Source organism: Canis lupus, chromosome 9, assembly GCF_011100685.1.
Source record: "Canis lupus familiaris isolate Mischka breed German Shepherd chromosome 9, alternate assembly UU_Cfam_GSD_1.0, whole genome shotgun sequence".
Lineage (NCBI taxonomy): Eukaryota > Metazoa > Chordata > Mammalia > Carnivora > Canidae > Canis > Canis lupus.
In genome coordinates, this window is record NC_049230.1 from 15105225 (window position 1) to 15121408 (window position 16184).

Here is a 16184-nt window from a genome sequence, read left to right on the forward strand (position 1 = left end):
CCAGGTTTTATGGACCCTGTAGGACTGCCTGTCAACAGTGACACCAAGTGGCAGTGAGAAGCAAAGGCAGAAGCCACTAGGCTCTTCCAGGTGCCCCCAAAGTGCCTCAGGGCATGGGGCCCTTGAAGCGGGTTCTCTCTGTGAGCTAACTACAGACCTGATGCAGCAGATCCCGACACTGAAATGGCTGGAGATTCCTGATTAGGCTGCTCTATACTCTTTTCTTTTAAACCCACTGCCTTATCTCCCTAAGTGCTCAATTCAGAAGAGTAATTTTCTCACCTGAGGAGAGAGCCATGGCTACTGCATTTAGTGGAAAAATTGAGGATGAGGTCATTTGATGGGGGGGTGGAGGGAGTGCTGTTTTACAAAATCAAACAAGGTATTTCCAATCTCCTCCAAGGAAGCCGTCCTTGATCCTGAGTCAGGTGTTTTCATAAAGACCTGTGCTTTCCCAGTTATGGGAGTTAAGGTGCAATTGTGATTTCTTGTTGACTTGCTCTGGCTTCCCTCATTGACTATAAGCTTGTAGAAGGCAGGAACACTATTTTGTTCACAATTGTATCCACACTGCCTTGTATGTGTTGAAATCAAAGGGTTATTTTTATACCTAATTCATAACCCAGACTCAGGGAAGTTCTGAAAAGAATGATTTTTTTTTTCACTTTGATGCCTGATGCTATCTTCTTTCTTGCTAGTATCTACAATTTGGAAGGCTGCAGACCTCTATCTGGAGGACAGAACTTTAGTATTAAGGGCAAGTCAAACAAGCTGTTGCCCTGAGCTGATGTACCACCTGCCCTGGGCCAGTTGTTTTTGCTACCCACTTAGCATTCTTTTCTTAGAAACTTTACTCAAAATGCAACCATGTGGCTTAATAAAAAATTTCAAAAATGACACAGAAGAGAAATACTTTCAGATATTGTAAAATCACTTTTATTTTTTACTGTACCCAACATCTTAGTGACCCATATATGACTGACTTGGGAGAAAAAAATGTGGTTTTAGGACTCCTCTGGTCTTCTGTAGAGAGGAATCACAGAACAGAGAAGAAAGCTGAATCATAAGATCATATGGTAAACATTGTCTCAGGAGTTGTTCTGAAGCTTAAAGGGAATAGTTTGCAGACAAATGAAAATATGTACTTCTTTATGGAAAGGGAGGATAAACATTGGAACTCTATCCTAAGGGCCTGTAAGATTAAAAAATCAGTATGTCAAATTCACAGATGATTACTTTATAGTGGATTATGAAGAGGAATTCAAAAATGTTCGGAGCCCTTAACCTATGAGGCCAATTTAATGGAAGAACTCTCGTTTCCACTTCAGGGACAGAACATGGTGTTAGGTAAGTGGCTTATCTGACCCAATGTGGAATTTATGACTTTTATACTCCTCCAAGGCACATAATGGATGGTTAATGAGTTGAAGCCTAACCAGCCACTGACCCTTAATGGTGTTATGAGACTCAGCTCTGGGAGCCGGCACTCCAGAACCCCAGGTTAGAGGAGCAGAGGAATGTGTAGGCAGGAATAAATTTCTGATTCCTATCTCTTTGGTACACAGTCCCTTTGAAGTCCTGTCTGTGGACTAAAAAACTGGTTCTCAGTCATGAGAAATGAGTTGCATTTCTGAGATATTTCCAACTATCTCTACAGTCTGATGTTTGGGAGCAAAGGACAGGATCCTCTTTTGGGGACTAAGTGAGTGAACTGATTAAGTGCACAGCAAGGAGCAAGAGGCCCTCTCATTAGCTGGACACTGAGACTGAAATTCCTAGTGATTAGAGTGAACTTGGAGAAGCTGAGCTTGTGGATGGATGGGATACAAGGGACATGGGGGTCTGAAACACTTGTTTTGTGGGACTGTAGAACACAAAGGTAATGTCTCTTCCTTTCTCCTCCCCACCTTTCCTCCCTTAGGAAACCCCAGTAGTATAGGTTGCCTTCAACCAAAGAGCTGTTTCCATTTAACAATTATGTGCATTGCACTTTTCTGCTTGCTGAACAGCAAACTGGCTTTCCTCCTCTTTGTTCTTCTCTTTCTGCCTATAGGGCAATTTCCGCCTCTCTATTTTGCAAGGCTTGTAGTTCAGATACAGTGCTATGGTGATAATACCCACTCCAAGGGCAACGATAATGATGACAAAGATGGTGGAGCTGATTCCTTCATCCAGTCCTGCCCAAGCACAGAAGAGAGAGCTCAGAAGGTTACAGGGCAAGAGAGTCCCCCCTCCCTGAGCCTGCCACATTCACCTCTCAGTCTCACCCTCCCCCGCCCACTGGAATTTTACTTCTTCCCAGGTTTGGATAAGAATCCCAACACCCCCAGGCCCCCCCCCCCACCCCCCGGGGAGCCACAGTCACCTTGAACAAGGACAGCAATGTCTTTGCTGACAGAGCCCAGCTGGTTAGTGGCTGTGCAGCAGTAGATCCCCGTGTGGTTCTGGGTTGCCTTCTGTGGCTCGTCAAGGTTGAAGATCACTCCATTCCAGGTACATACCAAGGTTGGAGTTGGGTTTCCCTTTGGGATGCAGGCAAGCATCTGCTCTGTCCCTTTCACCCACGTCTGGTTGCCAGGGCAATCAGATTCCTCTAACCGAGGCTGGTCTGGAAATGACAGTCCCCCAAGGGGCTGAGCTCAGTGTGCCACATTCCTTCCTCACCAAGATGTGATGTTCCCTCTCCTCCCCTAATTCAAATGCTGTGTCCCTTCTACCCAACAGCTTTCCTTTCTAAGGGAAGGACCACTGTTGTCTTTCTTTTCCCAGCAGCAAAAGAGTCTGAGATGCAGCAAAGGCATTTTAATGGATTCAGACTAAATGATATGGACTGTCCTGTCAATGGTGGCTTCCCTGCTTCCCATCTTTGCTTCTCAGTGAGGGAGGAGATGGGCAAGGGTGACCCCACAGACGAGGGATTTTCTACTTTTCAAAATACAAATTCTTATGTGGAAATTTCCCTTCTCAGCATAAACTCTCAACTATCACTTCCTGTGTTCTCGGCCATCAACCCTCAACTAATACCACCTGATCACCTTGCAGTCTCTTTTCTTTTTTTATTTTTATTTACTTATTTTTTTGCAGTCTCTTTTCTGTTCCCAGTTCCCCCTCATGTTTCTCCCAGCTTACTTTCCTGGGGCTAAGATAAGCTTGGGGAACTTTAATTTTATTTCCTCCTTTGATTATTTTATTTTAATGAGAAAATTGTAGCAACTCTAATAATGAAGTTGCTGGCCAGGACTTCTGGAAATGAGAGACTATTATACCCCTTTTTGACAAGAAAGCTCAGGCCTCTACTCACATAAGACATGGAGCTGCATTGTAGTAGTTTTGATTAACCGTTGACCCTGAACCTCCAAAGAGGCCTCACAGGAGAAATTTCGGCCATTATCTTCCTCCCTGGCCGTAAGTAAAAGCCAGGCAGGCTCCCCAGGCGCAGGGAGGTCTGGGGCTCCCTTCAGCCGAAGAGTAGGACTGGGTGATGTTAATACATGCCCTGAACAGGTCACATTAATGTCCGTCCCTGCCGATGGGTATAATTCTTCTATCTCTAAGACTGGTGGAGGGAAGCCTGTAAGAAAAGGAAAAGAGAACCAAACATATTTCTCAAAACTCACAGCTATTCTTGCTGCGGATGGTGTGGTATCTAGGCAGACAAGATGGGAAAGATTTTGGATACCCTACTGCTTCTGTGCTGAACGGCAGGAGCAGTGAGATTTGGGAATTTCATAGCTCTTCTTACAACAAATGCAGTGTGCTACATTTGGCTATGCCTCTGTGGCAAGGACAGCAAGATGGCTTTTCATCTTAGAGATTTCCTCTTTACCTCAAAAAGGTGTTCTAGAAACAAGCTGAAGGACCCAAAATCACTCTGTAAATAGGATGGCCTAGAGAAACCAAGTGAAGGCTGAACTATTGTCTCAATGCAGGTCTCCAACCTGCCTGCACTCATCGGACAAAGCTCACTTGAGAGTGTACCTAGGAAAGGTTAGTAGGGATATTTGCTGTTGAATCACCAAGACTTTACTATGGAAGTTTTTAGGGGCAGAGAAACCCCCCACCTTTACCCTCTGAGGAAGGAAAAGAGGCAGGTCACTTACTATAGACATGCACTGGCTCTCTTGTTTTCTGTTCCATTGGACCCAGAGATACAAGGCAAGACAGCTCCTGATCACCAGTCTCCATGGCCCGAATGGTGGCATTGGCCCATGCCATGTCTCCTTTCCAGGAGACAAAAGGGCTCAGCTCCTGGTCTCCCAGGAACATGTAGAACATGACCTCTCTGGCTGGGAACACCCTAGTCAACTCACAGCTCACAGCCTCGGCCATACCAATCTCCAGAAGTGGGGAGACCCAGATTTGGGGGCTCTGAGAGAATTCTGCCAAGAAATGAAGGAAAGAAAGGAGAAAAGCCATGATAAATCATGTGCTATATAGGATCTCCACAATATAGGAAGGGAGTGTGGCTTAAGGCTCTCTGTCCCCCAGGGTAAGTTTAAGGCCCAAGTAGAGATAGAACTCAATTACCCTCATATCCTCATCTTAAACTCTGTGGGAACTTAGTCCTAAAGGCCAAAGTAAGACAAGGAAACGAGCCTCAGGCTCCTTCCACAACCTAGGCTCTGACTCACCGAAGATCTGGAGTACCTTGATGGCTGAACTACTGTGAAAGAGCCCTCCACCATGTGAACTCAAGTCCAGTTCTGCACGGCATGAGAAATTACACCTGTCATCCTCCCTTTGGGCTTTGACATTAATGGTGACCTCAGCTCTTTGGGAGGCCACATCCAAGTTCATAAAGTTCTTTCTATGTAGTTCTTGGTTACCCTGGAGAAGGGTAAGGGTGAGGTTCTCCAGAGGTGCTACACTGGGTACTTGGCACTTCACTGTACACGCTTCATTCACGGCTACCCATGCAGGCTGCAGGTCCAGGATCACCTGCTCTGGCGGCTCTTTAAGACAAAAGGGGGGGCTTGATGAGAGAAGGATATTCACCTCTTCAGAAAGAAATGATATAGGACAGAAGGCCTGTGAAACAAGGTGACTGTGACCCTTAAACCACCTGGTCAACAGTGTCAGCTTTCTGCCAACCCTGCCCTACATGGAACAAGTCAGTCTTCTGGCTCTTCTTCTGCCCATGAAAGGTGGCTAAAATCATAGTCAAGAAAATATGACCGTTGAAGGGGAAGTCCCTTGCATTGATTGTTGCTGCCTTTCTGGAGAACTTTTATCTCTTACCAGAGGTGCTTCACAGGTATGAGCAGCTTCTGAGGAGCTCCTTAGCATCATACAAACTAGTTTACCAAGCTTTTATCCCACAGAAATCACTTATTTTTACAGCCATATCTTTGCCAGTGCTATTTGCCCACCTGAAAGACCTTCCTCACCCATTCTCATCACTTCAAATCCTTACTATTATGCAGGAGTGAAGCTCAAGAGTCCCTTTTCGATGAAGACTTTCTCCAACTACCCTAGCCCCAAAAGACCCTCCTTTCTCCAATCCCTATTTAAGAATTTGTGTCAAATAATTTAGCACTAATCATATACTATAAACTAGCACTATTAGTATATGCCTCCTATACTTGAACATATGCTCAAACACAATGTCTGGATATCCTCTATGGTCTGCTCCTAATTTAAAATCCTACACCAAAGGGAAATACAAGTAATTGGCTCTAAAATTCCTACAGTATAACAGAAATCTCTATTAAGGTCCCTAATTCTCTCCCCTAAAAGAAATCTCTAATTTTTCCCTAGATAAGACATAGTCTTATTCCCCCATTCTTCCCTTCTTCCTCAGCCTTACTCACGATACACAGTGATGCCAAGGCTTGTGTCCTTTTGGATCCCTGCACAAGAGAAGAAGCACTGCAGAATAGAATTCTCTGTGACATCCTCCAGGAGAAACTCCTTCCACTGTGGTCCTTTGTCCACCTGGGTTTTCTTTAAGAAAGTCTCAATCCCACTGGGTCCAGGGTCTGGACAGGTAGTGCTGCAGTTGACCATTAGGGACTGTCCAAACTTTACCAGGGCCTGATCTGGCCAAACAGAAACCTCAAATATCTCTTCTGTCGCCCCTGAAATGATCAAGCACATATGCCAAAGACTTTGGTGATGACCACAAGACCCAAATAAAATACAAAGCCTATTCTATTTGATGGTTAGAAATAAGAAAGCTGGGGGATCCCTGGGTGGCGCAGCGGTTTAGCGCCTGCCTTTGGCCCAGGGCACGATCCTGGAGACCCAGGATCGAATCCCACGTCGGGCTCCCGGTGCATGGAGCCTGCTTCTTCCTCTGCCTGTGTCTCTGCCTCCCTCTTTCTCTCTGTGTGACTATCATAAATAAATAAAAAATTTTTAAAAAAAAAAAAAAAAAAAAAGAAATAAGAAAGCTACCCTGAAGAAAAAATTACAAGGAACCAGACAAAAAAAAAAAAAAAAAAAAAAAAAAAAAAACCCTTAATGAACAAGTTAGCACCCTGATTCCACCACCATTCTCTCCACTCATCATCTTTCTAGGATCTGGAGTTCTCTATTAGTGTCATCTTGGAAACTATGGAGTTCTTAAAACTCATGCCTAGGAAACCATTCTCTTTCTGAGCTTCCAGTGTCTTGGAAGCTCCCAGAATTGGCTGCTGAGGGCTCTCAAGGGGTTATTAGGCCTGGAGAAAAGAGCTTTGTTACTTATACCTCAAAGAAATGTTTATTTGAAATTATGGTCTAAAGGTTGCCTTCACCAGAATCACCTGGGGTGCTTGTAAAACTGCAGATTCTAGTTCCACCTCAGACTGAATGATTAAGAATTTGTGAAAAGGGGACCTGGAAATAATGCACGTTAACAGAACAAGCGTTCCTGATGACCCTTATGCACACCAAATTAGGAGAATCACTGGGCTAAAGGTGACTCCTAGGGTCATTACCTTCTCATGGAACTTTTCACCTCTCCTCAAAATGAGACTATTCCTTTTTGCTTTGCTATCAAGGCAACAGATGTTTTTGGGTGCTTAAGAGCTTAGTTTGTTAGGGAAATCTCAGGTACAAGGAGAGAGACATCAGGCAAATTTTAAATGCCTGACATAGGTAAGAAAGGCAGTCTCCTGAAGGCTTTCCTACAGGTCCCATTAGCTACTCCATGTCCACCATCTGTTTCATCTCCCAAATACCAGACCCTTCTAGGAATATACAGCTCATGTAGCAGTGTTACTCGCTAAGGCTCCAGTTCCCTTCCAAAGAACTCGCTCCTCACAACTGAGCTATGGGCCCTCTCCTATCAAGACCCTATTGTAGCTTTTCATGACACCAAAGGTGGCAAAAAGAGGCACGCCTGGGTGGCTCAGCCACTGGGCATCTGCCTTTGGCCCACGGCATGATCCCAGGATCTGGGATCGAGTCCCACATCGGGCTCTCCGCAGGGAGTCTCCTTCTCCCTCTGGCTGTGTTTCTGCCTCTCTCTCTCTCTCTCTCTGTCGCTGTGTCTCTCATGAATAAATAAATAAAAATCTTAAAAAGGTGGCAAAAAAAGTAAAAATATTCTCAAAATAGGAAAAATAGGACAATCCTCAGGCAGCAGGAAGTCAGGGAAAGAAGGCATATTTCTTAAGGCAGAGTTCTCTCTGATGGTCTATTATCCTGTCTCTGTATTTGGTTTCCTCAATTACAAGCCAGAGATACCTACAGATTCTGTGTCCTAATTGATCCCAAAATAGGAATCTCCCCCAAGGGTCCAGACAAGTAAATACTGAATTTTCACCTCACTACTTTTTTTTTTTTTTAATTTTTATTTATTTATGATAGTCACAGAGAGAGAGAGAAAGAGAGAGGCAGAGACACAGGCAGAGGGAGAAGCAGGCTCCATGCACCGGGAGCCCGATGTGGGATTCGATCCCAGGTCTCTAGGATCGCGCCCTGGGCCAAAGGCAGGCGCCAAACCGCTGCGCCACCCAGGGATCCCCTTCACCTCACTACTTCTTATTCTCTTTCTCATTAGCCAGCCACCTGCACCCTGGCACATATTGGCTAAAGAAACTATCCCGGGGACGCCTGGGTGGCTCAGCGGTTTGGCGCCTGCCTTCGGCCCAGGGTGTGATCCTGGAGACCCGGGATCGAGTCCCGTGTCGGGCTCTCCACATGGAGCCTGCTTCTCTCTGCTTCTCTCTCTGCCTGTGTCTCTGCCTCTCTTTCTCTGTATCTCTCATGAGTAAATAAATAAAATCTTAAAAAAAAAAAAAAAAAAAGAAAGAAACTGTCCAAATAGCCTCACCTGGGAAAGGGATCAAGGCCAGCAGGGCCCAGACACAAAAGACTAGCAATTCCATCCTTGTGAGAAGGCCCAAAAGCTGGAGAGAAAGGAGAAAATAATGCTGGAGAAAGTGACCAAAGAAAAGAAAAAGGATATAGAAAATTATTTCTTTGATATTATCAAAGGTAATAACCCTTTCCCGAAACCGTGCATAATCTGGAGAAATTGTAGCAACAAGAGTAACAGTGATGTGGTGTGGGTGTACCAAAAGGACATAGGAAAATAATTATTAGCTATCAGATTAAGTGAGAGTCCTGTATAAGCCTGTATTGCACTTATCTGTTTACATATATGCCTCCATCTATTTGAGTCAATAGGCTGTTAGCATGAAAACATAAAAAAATGAAGTTTAGAGAAATGACACTGTTTATCTAGCACTGTCCAATAGAAAGTGACCCTGAATCTAGAAACATGGTCACTTAGAGTCCCATTCTCTGATGTAAGGGAGAAATGTTTCATCAGGGCTGTCTCCTCATGACCTCTATGAAATATCCCTCAAAATAATCCATCTCTTCCTGATCTGTTTCCATGTTCACCAATCAACCTTTAGATTATTACTCTGGCTAAGACTAAAATGTCTAATTCTCTTTTCTCCACCAATCTACATCAATTTTTATTCTTTCAAAATCCCACTCAAGCTAATTTCTTTTTTTTTTAAGGTTTTATTTATATATTCATGAGAGATAGAGGCAGAGACACCGGCAGAGGGAGAAGCAGGCTCCATGCAGGGAGCCCGATGTGGGACTCGATCCCGGGACTCCAGGATCACGCCCTGGGCTGAAGGCAGATGCTTAACTGCTGAGGCACCCAGGGCTCCCCTCTTCTAAGTTTCTTGACCAACCCTGTACCACTTCACAATCCGTCACTTTCTATACATGGCTATACCTCACTCTATGCCAACCATGATTTCTGAAGCTATGTATGTTAAAATGCAATTCATGTTAGTGAATTATTTTTAATGAAATTATTACTATGCTAGGAATTCTCTGAGGACAAGAGGCTATATAATTTACTTATCTTACATTTCCAGCACTTGGTGTAGTGCCTAGCATACTATGGGTATTCCATTAAATGAACAATTACCCTCTAATTTTTTGAGGGTACTGGGTTTTACACAGGTATCTTTACTTATATGCTGGTCTGAAAGATGTTGTTTTCCGGGGGGGGGGGGGTTCTTTTATATACATGCATTAGATAATAGGCATATCAAAATTTATACTCCCTAGTAAATGTTACTCTTCAAATACTCTGGGAAAGGGACGCCTGGGTGGTTCAGCGGTTGAGTATCTGCCTTCGGCTTGGGGGTGATCCCAGAGTCCCAGGATCGAGTCCCACATCGGGCTCTTTGTGTGGAGCCTGCTTCTCCCTCTGCCTGTGTCTCTGCCTCTCTCTCTCTCTGTCATGAATAAATAAAATTAAAAAAAAATACTCTGGGAAAGCCATACATTTATTCCAGTAGTGACACAATTATTCATCTTTTTTGGAAGTGATTTAGAACTGGCTACACAAAAAAAAATCAGTCGCTATTAAACTATTATTTTTTGAGCAAAAATGATATGACTCTGACACTTTATTCACTAGACTTAGCTCTGAGTCTCTTCCCAAGAAAGATCTCCTATCATTGAAGACATTCTAAAGTTACCCTAGACTCTGAAGGAAATTTCAAAATGAGTTTTAAGTGATAACAACTCTGAAAAAGTATAAGAGCTCTTAGTAGAATTGCTTATAGTCAAACATTATTTCAGCAAATAATTATCGAGCATTTACAGTATTCCATGCTCTTAGTGAGGTACTGAAGTTACCAAGATTTGTCCAATTACAATAGGAATTCCTAGAAGTTACTGGGAAAGACAAATACAAATCAAAATAACAATATTATGTCAAGTGTTCTAAAAATTTGGGGGGCGGTGAGTAAAATGAGAATTAAATGACTTAAGTCAAACCAATTGTTTAGCCCAATTCCTGGCTAAGATTCAAGAAGTTGGTGATGATGCTGATTGTGTCACTGTTGCTGATGCTGCCAATAATGATAATTGATCAAGGAGCATTGAGGAGGAAATCATTACTTCTCTCTGAGGAGTTGAGAAGGTTTATCAGAGAGAACTCCTTTGAACTGGGTTTTCTATTATGATTGGAAGTTTATTAGGGGATAAAGTCATATGGAGAAAAGGTCAGGCCAGACTTACTTGAGAAAATTCAAGAAGTTCAATATGGGTAGAGGGTAGCTTACAGGGAAAAGAATTGTGGGATAAAGTTAGAGAAGTACAGATATAATTGAGTAGGCAACTAGGAATTTACAGAGCTTTTAAAGCATGGGGGAGAGATGATCAGCTTTATTTTTCAAGATGACAACACTAGCAGTGTGTGGAAAAAAGAAAGATGAAGAGAAGATTAATGGCCATGAGATCTGTTAGAAGGCTACTGCAGTAATCCAAGGGCCTGAAGGCAGTAGCAGTTGCAAAATTTCTATACAGAAGATGTTCAGGGGAGCTCAGTTCCAGTTGGAAATAGAAGCTAAAGGTTGTGTTTGCATCATAAACATACTGGTCTTACTTAAAGTTTGTTACAGATCAATAAAAATAGCAGCGTTCTAAATTTTTTTCACATTTACATACTTAGAAATATCAATTATTCATATCTAATATTTTGAAAGCATAGAAAGGGCAGAGGAAAATGGCATTCCCACTGTTTGACAGGCACGTATAACATTCATTTAGCTATATAATTAAAAAAAAATACCAGTCACATTAACTTGGACGCTTTTGGGACGTAAATTCCCATTTACTTTTTAATTTCTTGAGGTAAAGTGCTCTCCTCCTAACATCGACTCCAAGGTAGGCACTCACTATTGATCTATATCTCACTTCAATGACTCCTTCTTAATCACACCTTGTCTAATAGCTTTTAACATTTAGTAACCATATACTGTGTTTCAGGCACCATGCTGAGTGACTTCCTTTAGTTATCTCATAGCAAGTCTATGATTATTGCCACTTTTATAGATGAAGAGATGGGGTTAGGAGTTTGCCTTAGAGAGGTAAAGTAACTTACCCCAAATCACACACCTAATTAACAGGTGAAGTCAGGATTCAAATGCAGGCATGCTGACTACAGTGCAGTGCTTACCATTGCTCTACTTTTTAAAATAGTCAGTGAATCTAGATGATCTGTGCTTTGATGGGACCACAGTGCCACAAACCATTCTGCATCGAGGTTAACCCAAGAGCTCCTTCTATTTCATGTATCTCTCCTCAACTTGATTGTTACCTCTCTCTGCAAACCTCATCTTGCTATGAGTGAATCTTATGGATTATATTCTGCTCCTAGAGCCTTAGCTAAAAAAAAAAAACAAAAAACAAAAAACAAAAAAAAAACCCCACCATTTCTCGTCTTTGATCCCTACAAGTCATGTTAGTTGGGTTTTCCCTTTGGTTGCCACTACTATATGCCACATAGATACAAGAAAATGCGGCGGGCGGGGCGGGGGGGTGGTGGTGGTGAGGAGGGTGGGGAATGGGGAGGGGCGGGGGGTGGGATTCTTTTGTTCTCAGACTCCTGCACTGACCATACTTTGTTCTGTGTTGTTTCACGTGCTCCTTCCCCCTCAACTATCCCCACAGCTCTAACATTTCACCCTTGTTTTCACGTGGCAGGTTATGATCAGGTACTGGGAACGTACAATTTGACGTTCATTCATTTTCCTAAGAAGAAACCAAGCAGCATCTCTGAGGGGAAATGATTTTTAAATCTTTTTAAAATTCCTTTGGCTTACTTGCTCTGTAGCTGAGATCCCAAACTCAAGAGTTAAAGGGTCTGAAATCTTAGACCTACAATCCAGCCCCAAAAAGGGCTGCAGAGGGGCAGCCCCGGTGGCTTAGAGGTTTAGCGCCGCCTTCAGCCCAGGGTGTGATCCTGGGGACCTGGGATCGAGTCCCACGTCAGGCTCCCAGCGTGGAGCCTGCTTCTCTCTCTCTCTCTCTCTGTATCTCTAATAAATAAATAAATAAATAATCTTAAAAAGGGGTGGGGGCTGCAGGAAGAGCGCAGGCAGTTGAGGGGAGCCACAAACACGGATCTGCCGCCGCGATTGCTCTGGCAGGGTTAGCCCGCCTGGATTTCCGGTTCAGGTCTGCCCGCCCCGCCCCCCCCCCCCCCCTCCCCGGGTTTCTCGCAGTTTCCTAGCCAGGCGGTAGTCACACCCCACCCTCTACACTGTCTTTTCCCTCGAATTCCCTTGAATTCGTTTCCTGCTCTGGGGACAGTGCCCTCCACCTGCCCCGCCCCCGGGTTCAGGATACCTTCCTCCAGGCGCCCAGCACCACCAGCCTGCCTTCCGCCATGCCCAGGCCGCAGCCCGCGCCCCAGCTGCCGCCGCTCTCACTCCTCCTCGGGCCTGCTCGGCTACTGCCCCCCCCACCCCCGACTGTTCTGGCTGCTACAGTAGTTACAGACACTGAGGGACGTGGCGCTCGAGGCCCGGTCCCGCTCGGAAGGCGCCTCGGATCTCGCGCGCACCTGCGCACACACCGTGGCTCCCACGCTCTCGGCCCGATGGGCGCGGAAGCCTTTAAGGGCTGAAAGTATTTAAAACATTAAAGACGTGAGGGGGAAAATAATACATCGGTGAAGGCTCCTCAGGGTTTCCGGCCCGCTGCCGCGTGAGAAGGCGAAGCCCGCCACACCGGGTCAGACCTCCGCAGACTTGACGGGAAAGCCGGAGGAGGCCCAGGCACGAGCGGCGGCACACAAGTCCTAAATCCTAGACCTAAATCCTCACTCAGGGCCGCTCCTCGCTGCTCCCGTGGCTCCTCCGCTGCCTCGACCGCCTCGCCGGGGTCCGCTGACTTGCCGGCAAACCCGCCACGCGCTCCGACCGTTTGGAACGCACCGCCAAAAGGGGGCGCGCGCGAGAGCTCCTGGCCCGAGGATTTCCTGATCTGCCTAGAAACTCGTGACGTCGACGCAGAAGCTTAGCAAGGGTTGGCCGGAGACAAGTGGGGCGGCCCAGGAAGCTAAAACCACAGGAGGGGTTTGCGGGGAAGATACGGGTAGAGAAGCCCGTATCTTGCTTGGCAGAGAGCGCATATTTGACCAAGGATAATAGCCACTAAATGAAACAAAGTGAAAACAAAAGAGAAAGGGTCTTTATGGCAAATAATGGCACTATAAGAAAAGCAAAGCGTCGTGCGCCCCTGTGCCTATTGGTCAGGTGGTACGACCTGAACAGGTGCGGGCCCGCGCGCGGGAAGCCGCTGCGCACGCAGCTTCTTTGACGTTGGGGCTCGGTGCCTGCCTCGCTCAGAAATCCCGTTGGGGTCACGGAGGACTTTTCCTGGGTGTCCAGGGAAATGAGTACCTCGGAACCGTTTGCCAATATCCGAAAAGACCCTTTTGTGCCCTCCGCCCCCGTTTCTCCGTATACAAGTAACACGCTAGAGTGAAGGAGGATTCCCTTCCTCACTTGGTAAGGAACGTGCCTGCGCTCTTGCTCCCCCGCCCACGGGCTACCCATAAGCCGTAAGAATGGGGGTGAGTAAAATCCTCTGTTGCGCCCCCCACCCGAGACCCCTGTCCTCCGGTCATGCCGAACGTCTTCCGAGGCTCGTTTCTCAGGAACACGCTCCTGTGCCCAGACTGGGCCGTTCTCAGGGGCGTCGTGCTGTGTGCTTGGCTCTCCCTCGGTCCTCGTCTGACCGTGGGCCCTGGGCTGAGTTTTTGGCGCAGTGAACTTTGGGGATTTGGGAGTTTGTTTTCCGGGCACCAGTTACTACGTGCATTCCCCATCTCGTTCACTGTGACTCTTTTGAGGAAGGCACGACTGTTAACTCCATTTTATGGATAAAGGCTTATTTATTCGAGGTAATGAGTGAGCGGCCTCTTGTCTGAGAAGCGTCTCTTGTACCCTCATTGCACTGATGCTTTGCATCCTTTCGTTCTGACAGTTTGAGGGAGAATGTCACGTGGAATAGAAGGTTTGGGGCCAGACGGACGTGTCTGTAAATTCCTCTTCCATTCTTACTAGCTTTGGGACTGTGGGCAAGTTACATAATTTCTAGTTCCTCTTCCGTCAAAAGGAACGACATTTATGTATATGAAAGTGCTTTCAATTGTTTTTGACACTAAATAGGTGTTCAATAAAGGGTCGTCTGTTTTCCTTTTGCAATCACAGAAAGGCCTTTCCTGACTACTCCCCCTAAAACTGCCAGGGTTTATTCGAGCCTAGTTGGTGACACCTATCATAGCCACCCCTTCAAGCTACTCTCATTTCTCTTTTATGGTTTTGAATGGGTTTTGCTCATTCATGTTGAATATTTCTGCAGGGGCGCCTGGGTGGCTCAGTGGTTGAGTGTCTGCCTTAGGCTCAGGTGATGATCCTCAGGTCCTGGGATTGAGTCCCACATCAGGTTCCCCATTGGAAGCCTGCTTCTCCCTCTGCCTATGTCTCTGCCTCTCTTTCTGTGTCTCTCATGAATAAATAAAATCTTAAAAAATATATTTCTGCAAAATGTTACCCAGTCAACATCATAATCACCCCTTGCTGGAAACCACAGGATTTTTATTTTCCAGCTGCTTATTTTTATGAGGTACTTTTGAATGTCATTTTTTTAAATGTCATTTTCTATTTTGTCACACACGTATACTCTTGTCCTTTTCCCAATTCCTCAATGGCATATCAACCTTAACTTTAGTTTCTTCAATTAAAATCTTAAATGTTAACGTTTTAAGGCTGTTGTGTGATCCCATCTACTAAAAGTAGCTATATTATATAAAAATGTTTTTTTAAGCTTTATTTATTTATTCATGAGACACACACACACACACACACAGAGAGAGAGAGAGAGAGAGAGAGGCAGAGACACAGGCAGAGGGAGAAGCAGGCTCCATGCAGGGAGCCCCATGTGGGACTCGATCCCAGGTCTCCAAGATCAGGCCCTAGGCTGAAGGCAGCGCTAAACCACTGAACCACCCAGGCTGCCCTAAAAATGTTTTTTTTTTTTTTTTTTTTTTTTAATTACAGTACTTTTAGAAATTGGTCCCTGGTAAATTGAATTTTGGCAAGGGGGCTTGCTTCAGTTGACCCATTTCTTTATGTGAATGGTGCTTTCCTAGGGAAGTAGAGAAATCATTCCTTCAAATGGATAATTGCTTTGGCCTGAGTAGTCATGGTTGTGAGAGTGGGTTATAGAAACCGTAGATTTGGGGCAGCCCGGGTGGCTCAGTGGTTTAGCGCCCGCCTTCAGCCCAGGGCATGATCCTGGAGTACAGGGATCGAGTCCCACGTCGGGCTCCCTGCATGGAGCCTGCTTCTTCCTCTGCCTGTGTCTCTGCCTCTCTCTCTCTCTCTGTGTGTGTCTCTCATGAGTAAATAAATTAAATCTTTAAAAAAAAAAAATAAACCGTAGATTTGAACCTAACAAAAGCAGGAGAAACCACAGCTAGAGGGATGTCCTCTTCTGAAGTAGCATCTCCCTTTTGACTGCTTTACTTGGTTTCTGGGCTCCCCAAATCTGCTACTTCCCTGATCCCCCAAGACTCTTTTTCTCCTTACCTGTTTTTTATTCCTGGGGGCCATCAGTGCCCGGCTCATAGGCACATCACTTATAGAAGCTATATAGAGTCAGTACAGTCTTCATCAGAATTAGAAGAACAGATAAATTAATGGTTAAAATCAGGAGTTAGTATTAAGTGAATCAACCTTGGCTGGCCCATCAGAGTCAAGGTGAGGATAAGATCTGGGCTAAGGAGCAAACAAAGAAAAATCCAAGAATCTAGGTGGAAAGTCACAAATTGATAAAGTTTAAGAAAGCAAGAGCATAAAGCTTGAGAAACATTTGGGTGCCAAAGTTAGCTGTTACAGCTAAGCTGATTTTAACCTTCTGCCCTG

The 16184-nt window shown here is 45.1% G+C and overlaps 2 protein-coding genes across 6 annotated transcripts in view; one reads left to right on the forward strand and one right to left on the reverse strand.

The window, feature by feature from the left end:
• The window catches only part of SMARCD2 (SWI/SNF related, matrix associated, actin dependent regulator of chromatin, subfamily d, member 2), a 36463-nt gene that overhangs the window by 2415 nt on the left and 17864 nt on the right, over positions 1–16184 (forward strand). Inside the window, exon 1 of one of the 2 annotated variants that reach the window (XM_038546901.1) lies at positions 13600–13763. The exons of the other annotated variant lie outside the window; for it this stretch is intronic. The gene's annotated coding sequence lies outside the window, so the exon portion shown is untranslated. Of the gene's footprint in view, positions 1–13599; positions 13764–16184 lie in introns of those variants that run through there. 2 annotated transcript variants of the gene reach the window in all.
• LOC480476 (intercellular adhesion molecule 5) lies at positions 914–13212 on the reverse strand. Of its 4 annotated transcripts, none has more exons than XM_038546897.1 (8): positions 13077–13212; positions 8261–8336; positions 5811–6077; positions 4632–4952; positions 4101–4379; positions 3302–3571; positions 2366–2608; positions 914–2177 (listed from the first exon to the last, which is right to left on the reverse strand). In XM_038546897.1, the coding sequence occupies exons 2-8, from the start codon at positions 8313–8315 to the stop codon at positions 1969–1971; spliced, it is 1644 nt and encodes a 547-aa protein (XP_038402825.1). In that variant the 5' UTR covers positions 8316–8336; positions 13077–13212; the 3' UTR covers positions 914–1968. The 4 variants fall into 4 exon arrangements, with proteins under 4 accessions (XP_038402825.1, XP_038402826.1, XP_038402824.1 ...); XM_038546898.1 differs by lacking the exon at positions 13077–13212 and adding an exon at positions 12919–13067; XM_038546896.1 differs by lacking the exon at positions 13077–13212 and adding an exon at positions 12598–12654.

Bases quoted from the DNA above. Each gene is read 5' to 3' on its own strand.
- LOC480476 (XM_038546896.1), bottom strand. From the start codon at position 12,639: ATGGCGGAAGGCAGGCTGGTGGTGCTGGGCGCCTGGAGGAAG. The intron at 4,953-5,810 runs GTGAGTAAGGCT...TTTGTCTTAAAG, and splicing joins CCTTGGCATCACTGTGTATC to AGCCGCCAGAGCAGGTGATC. The intron at 2,609-3,301 runs GTGAGTAGAGGC...TGTCATTTCCAG, and splicing joins AATGCAGCTCCATGTCTTAT to ACCAGCCTCGGTTAGAGGAA.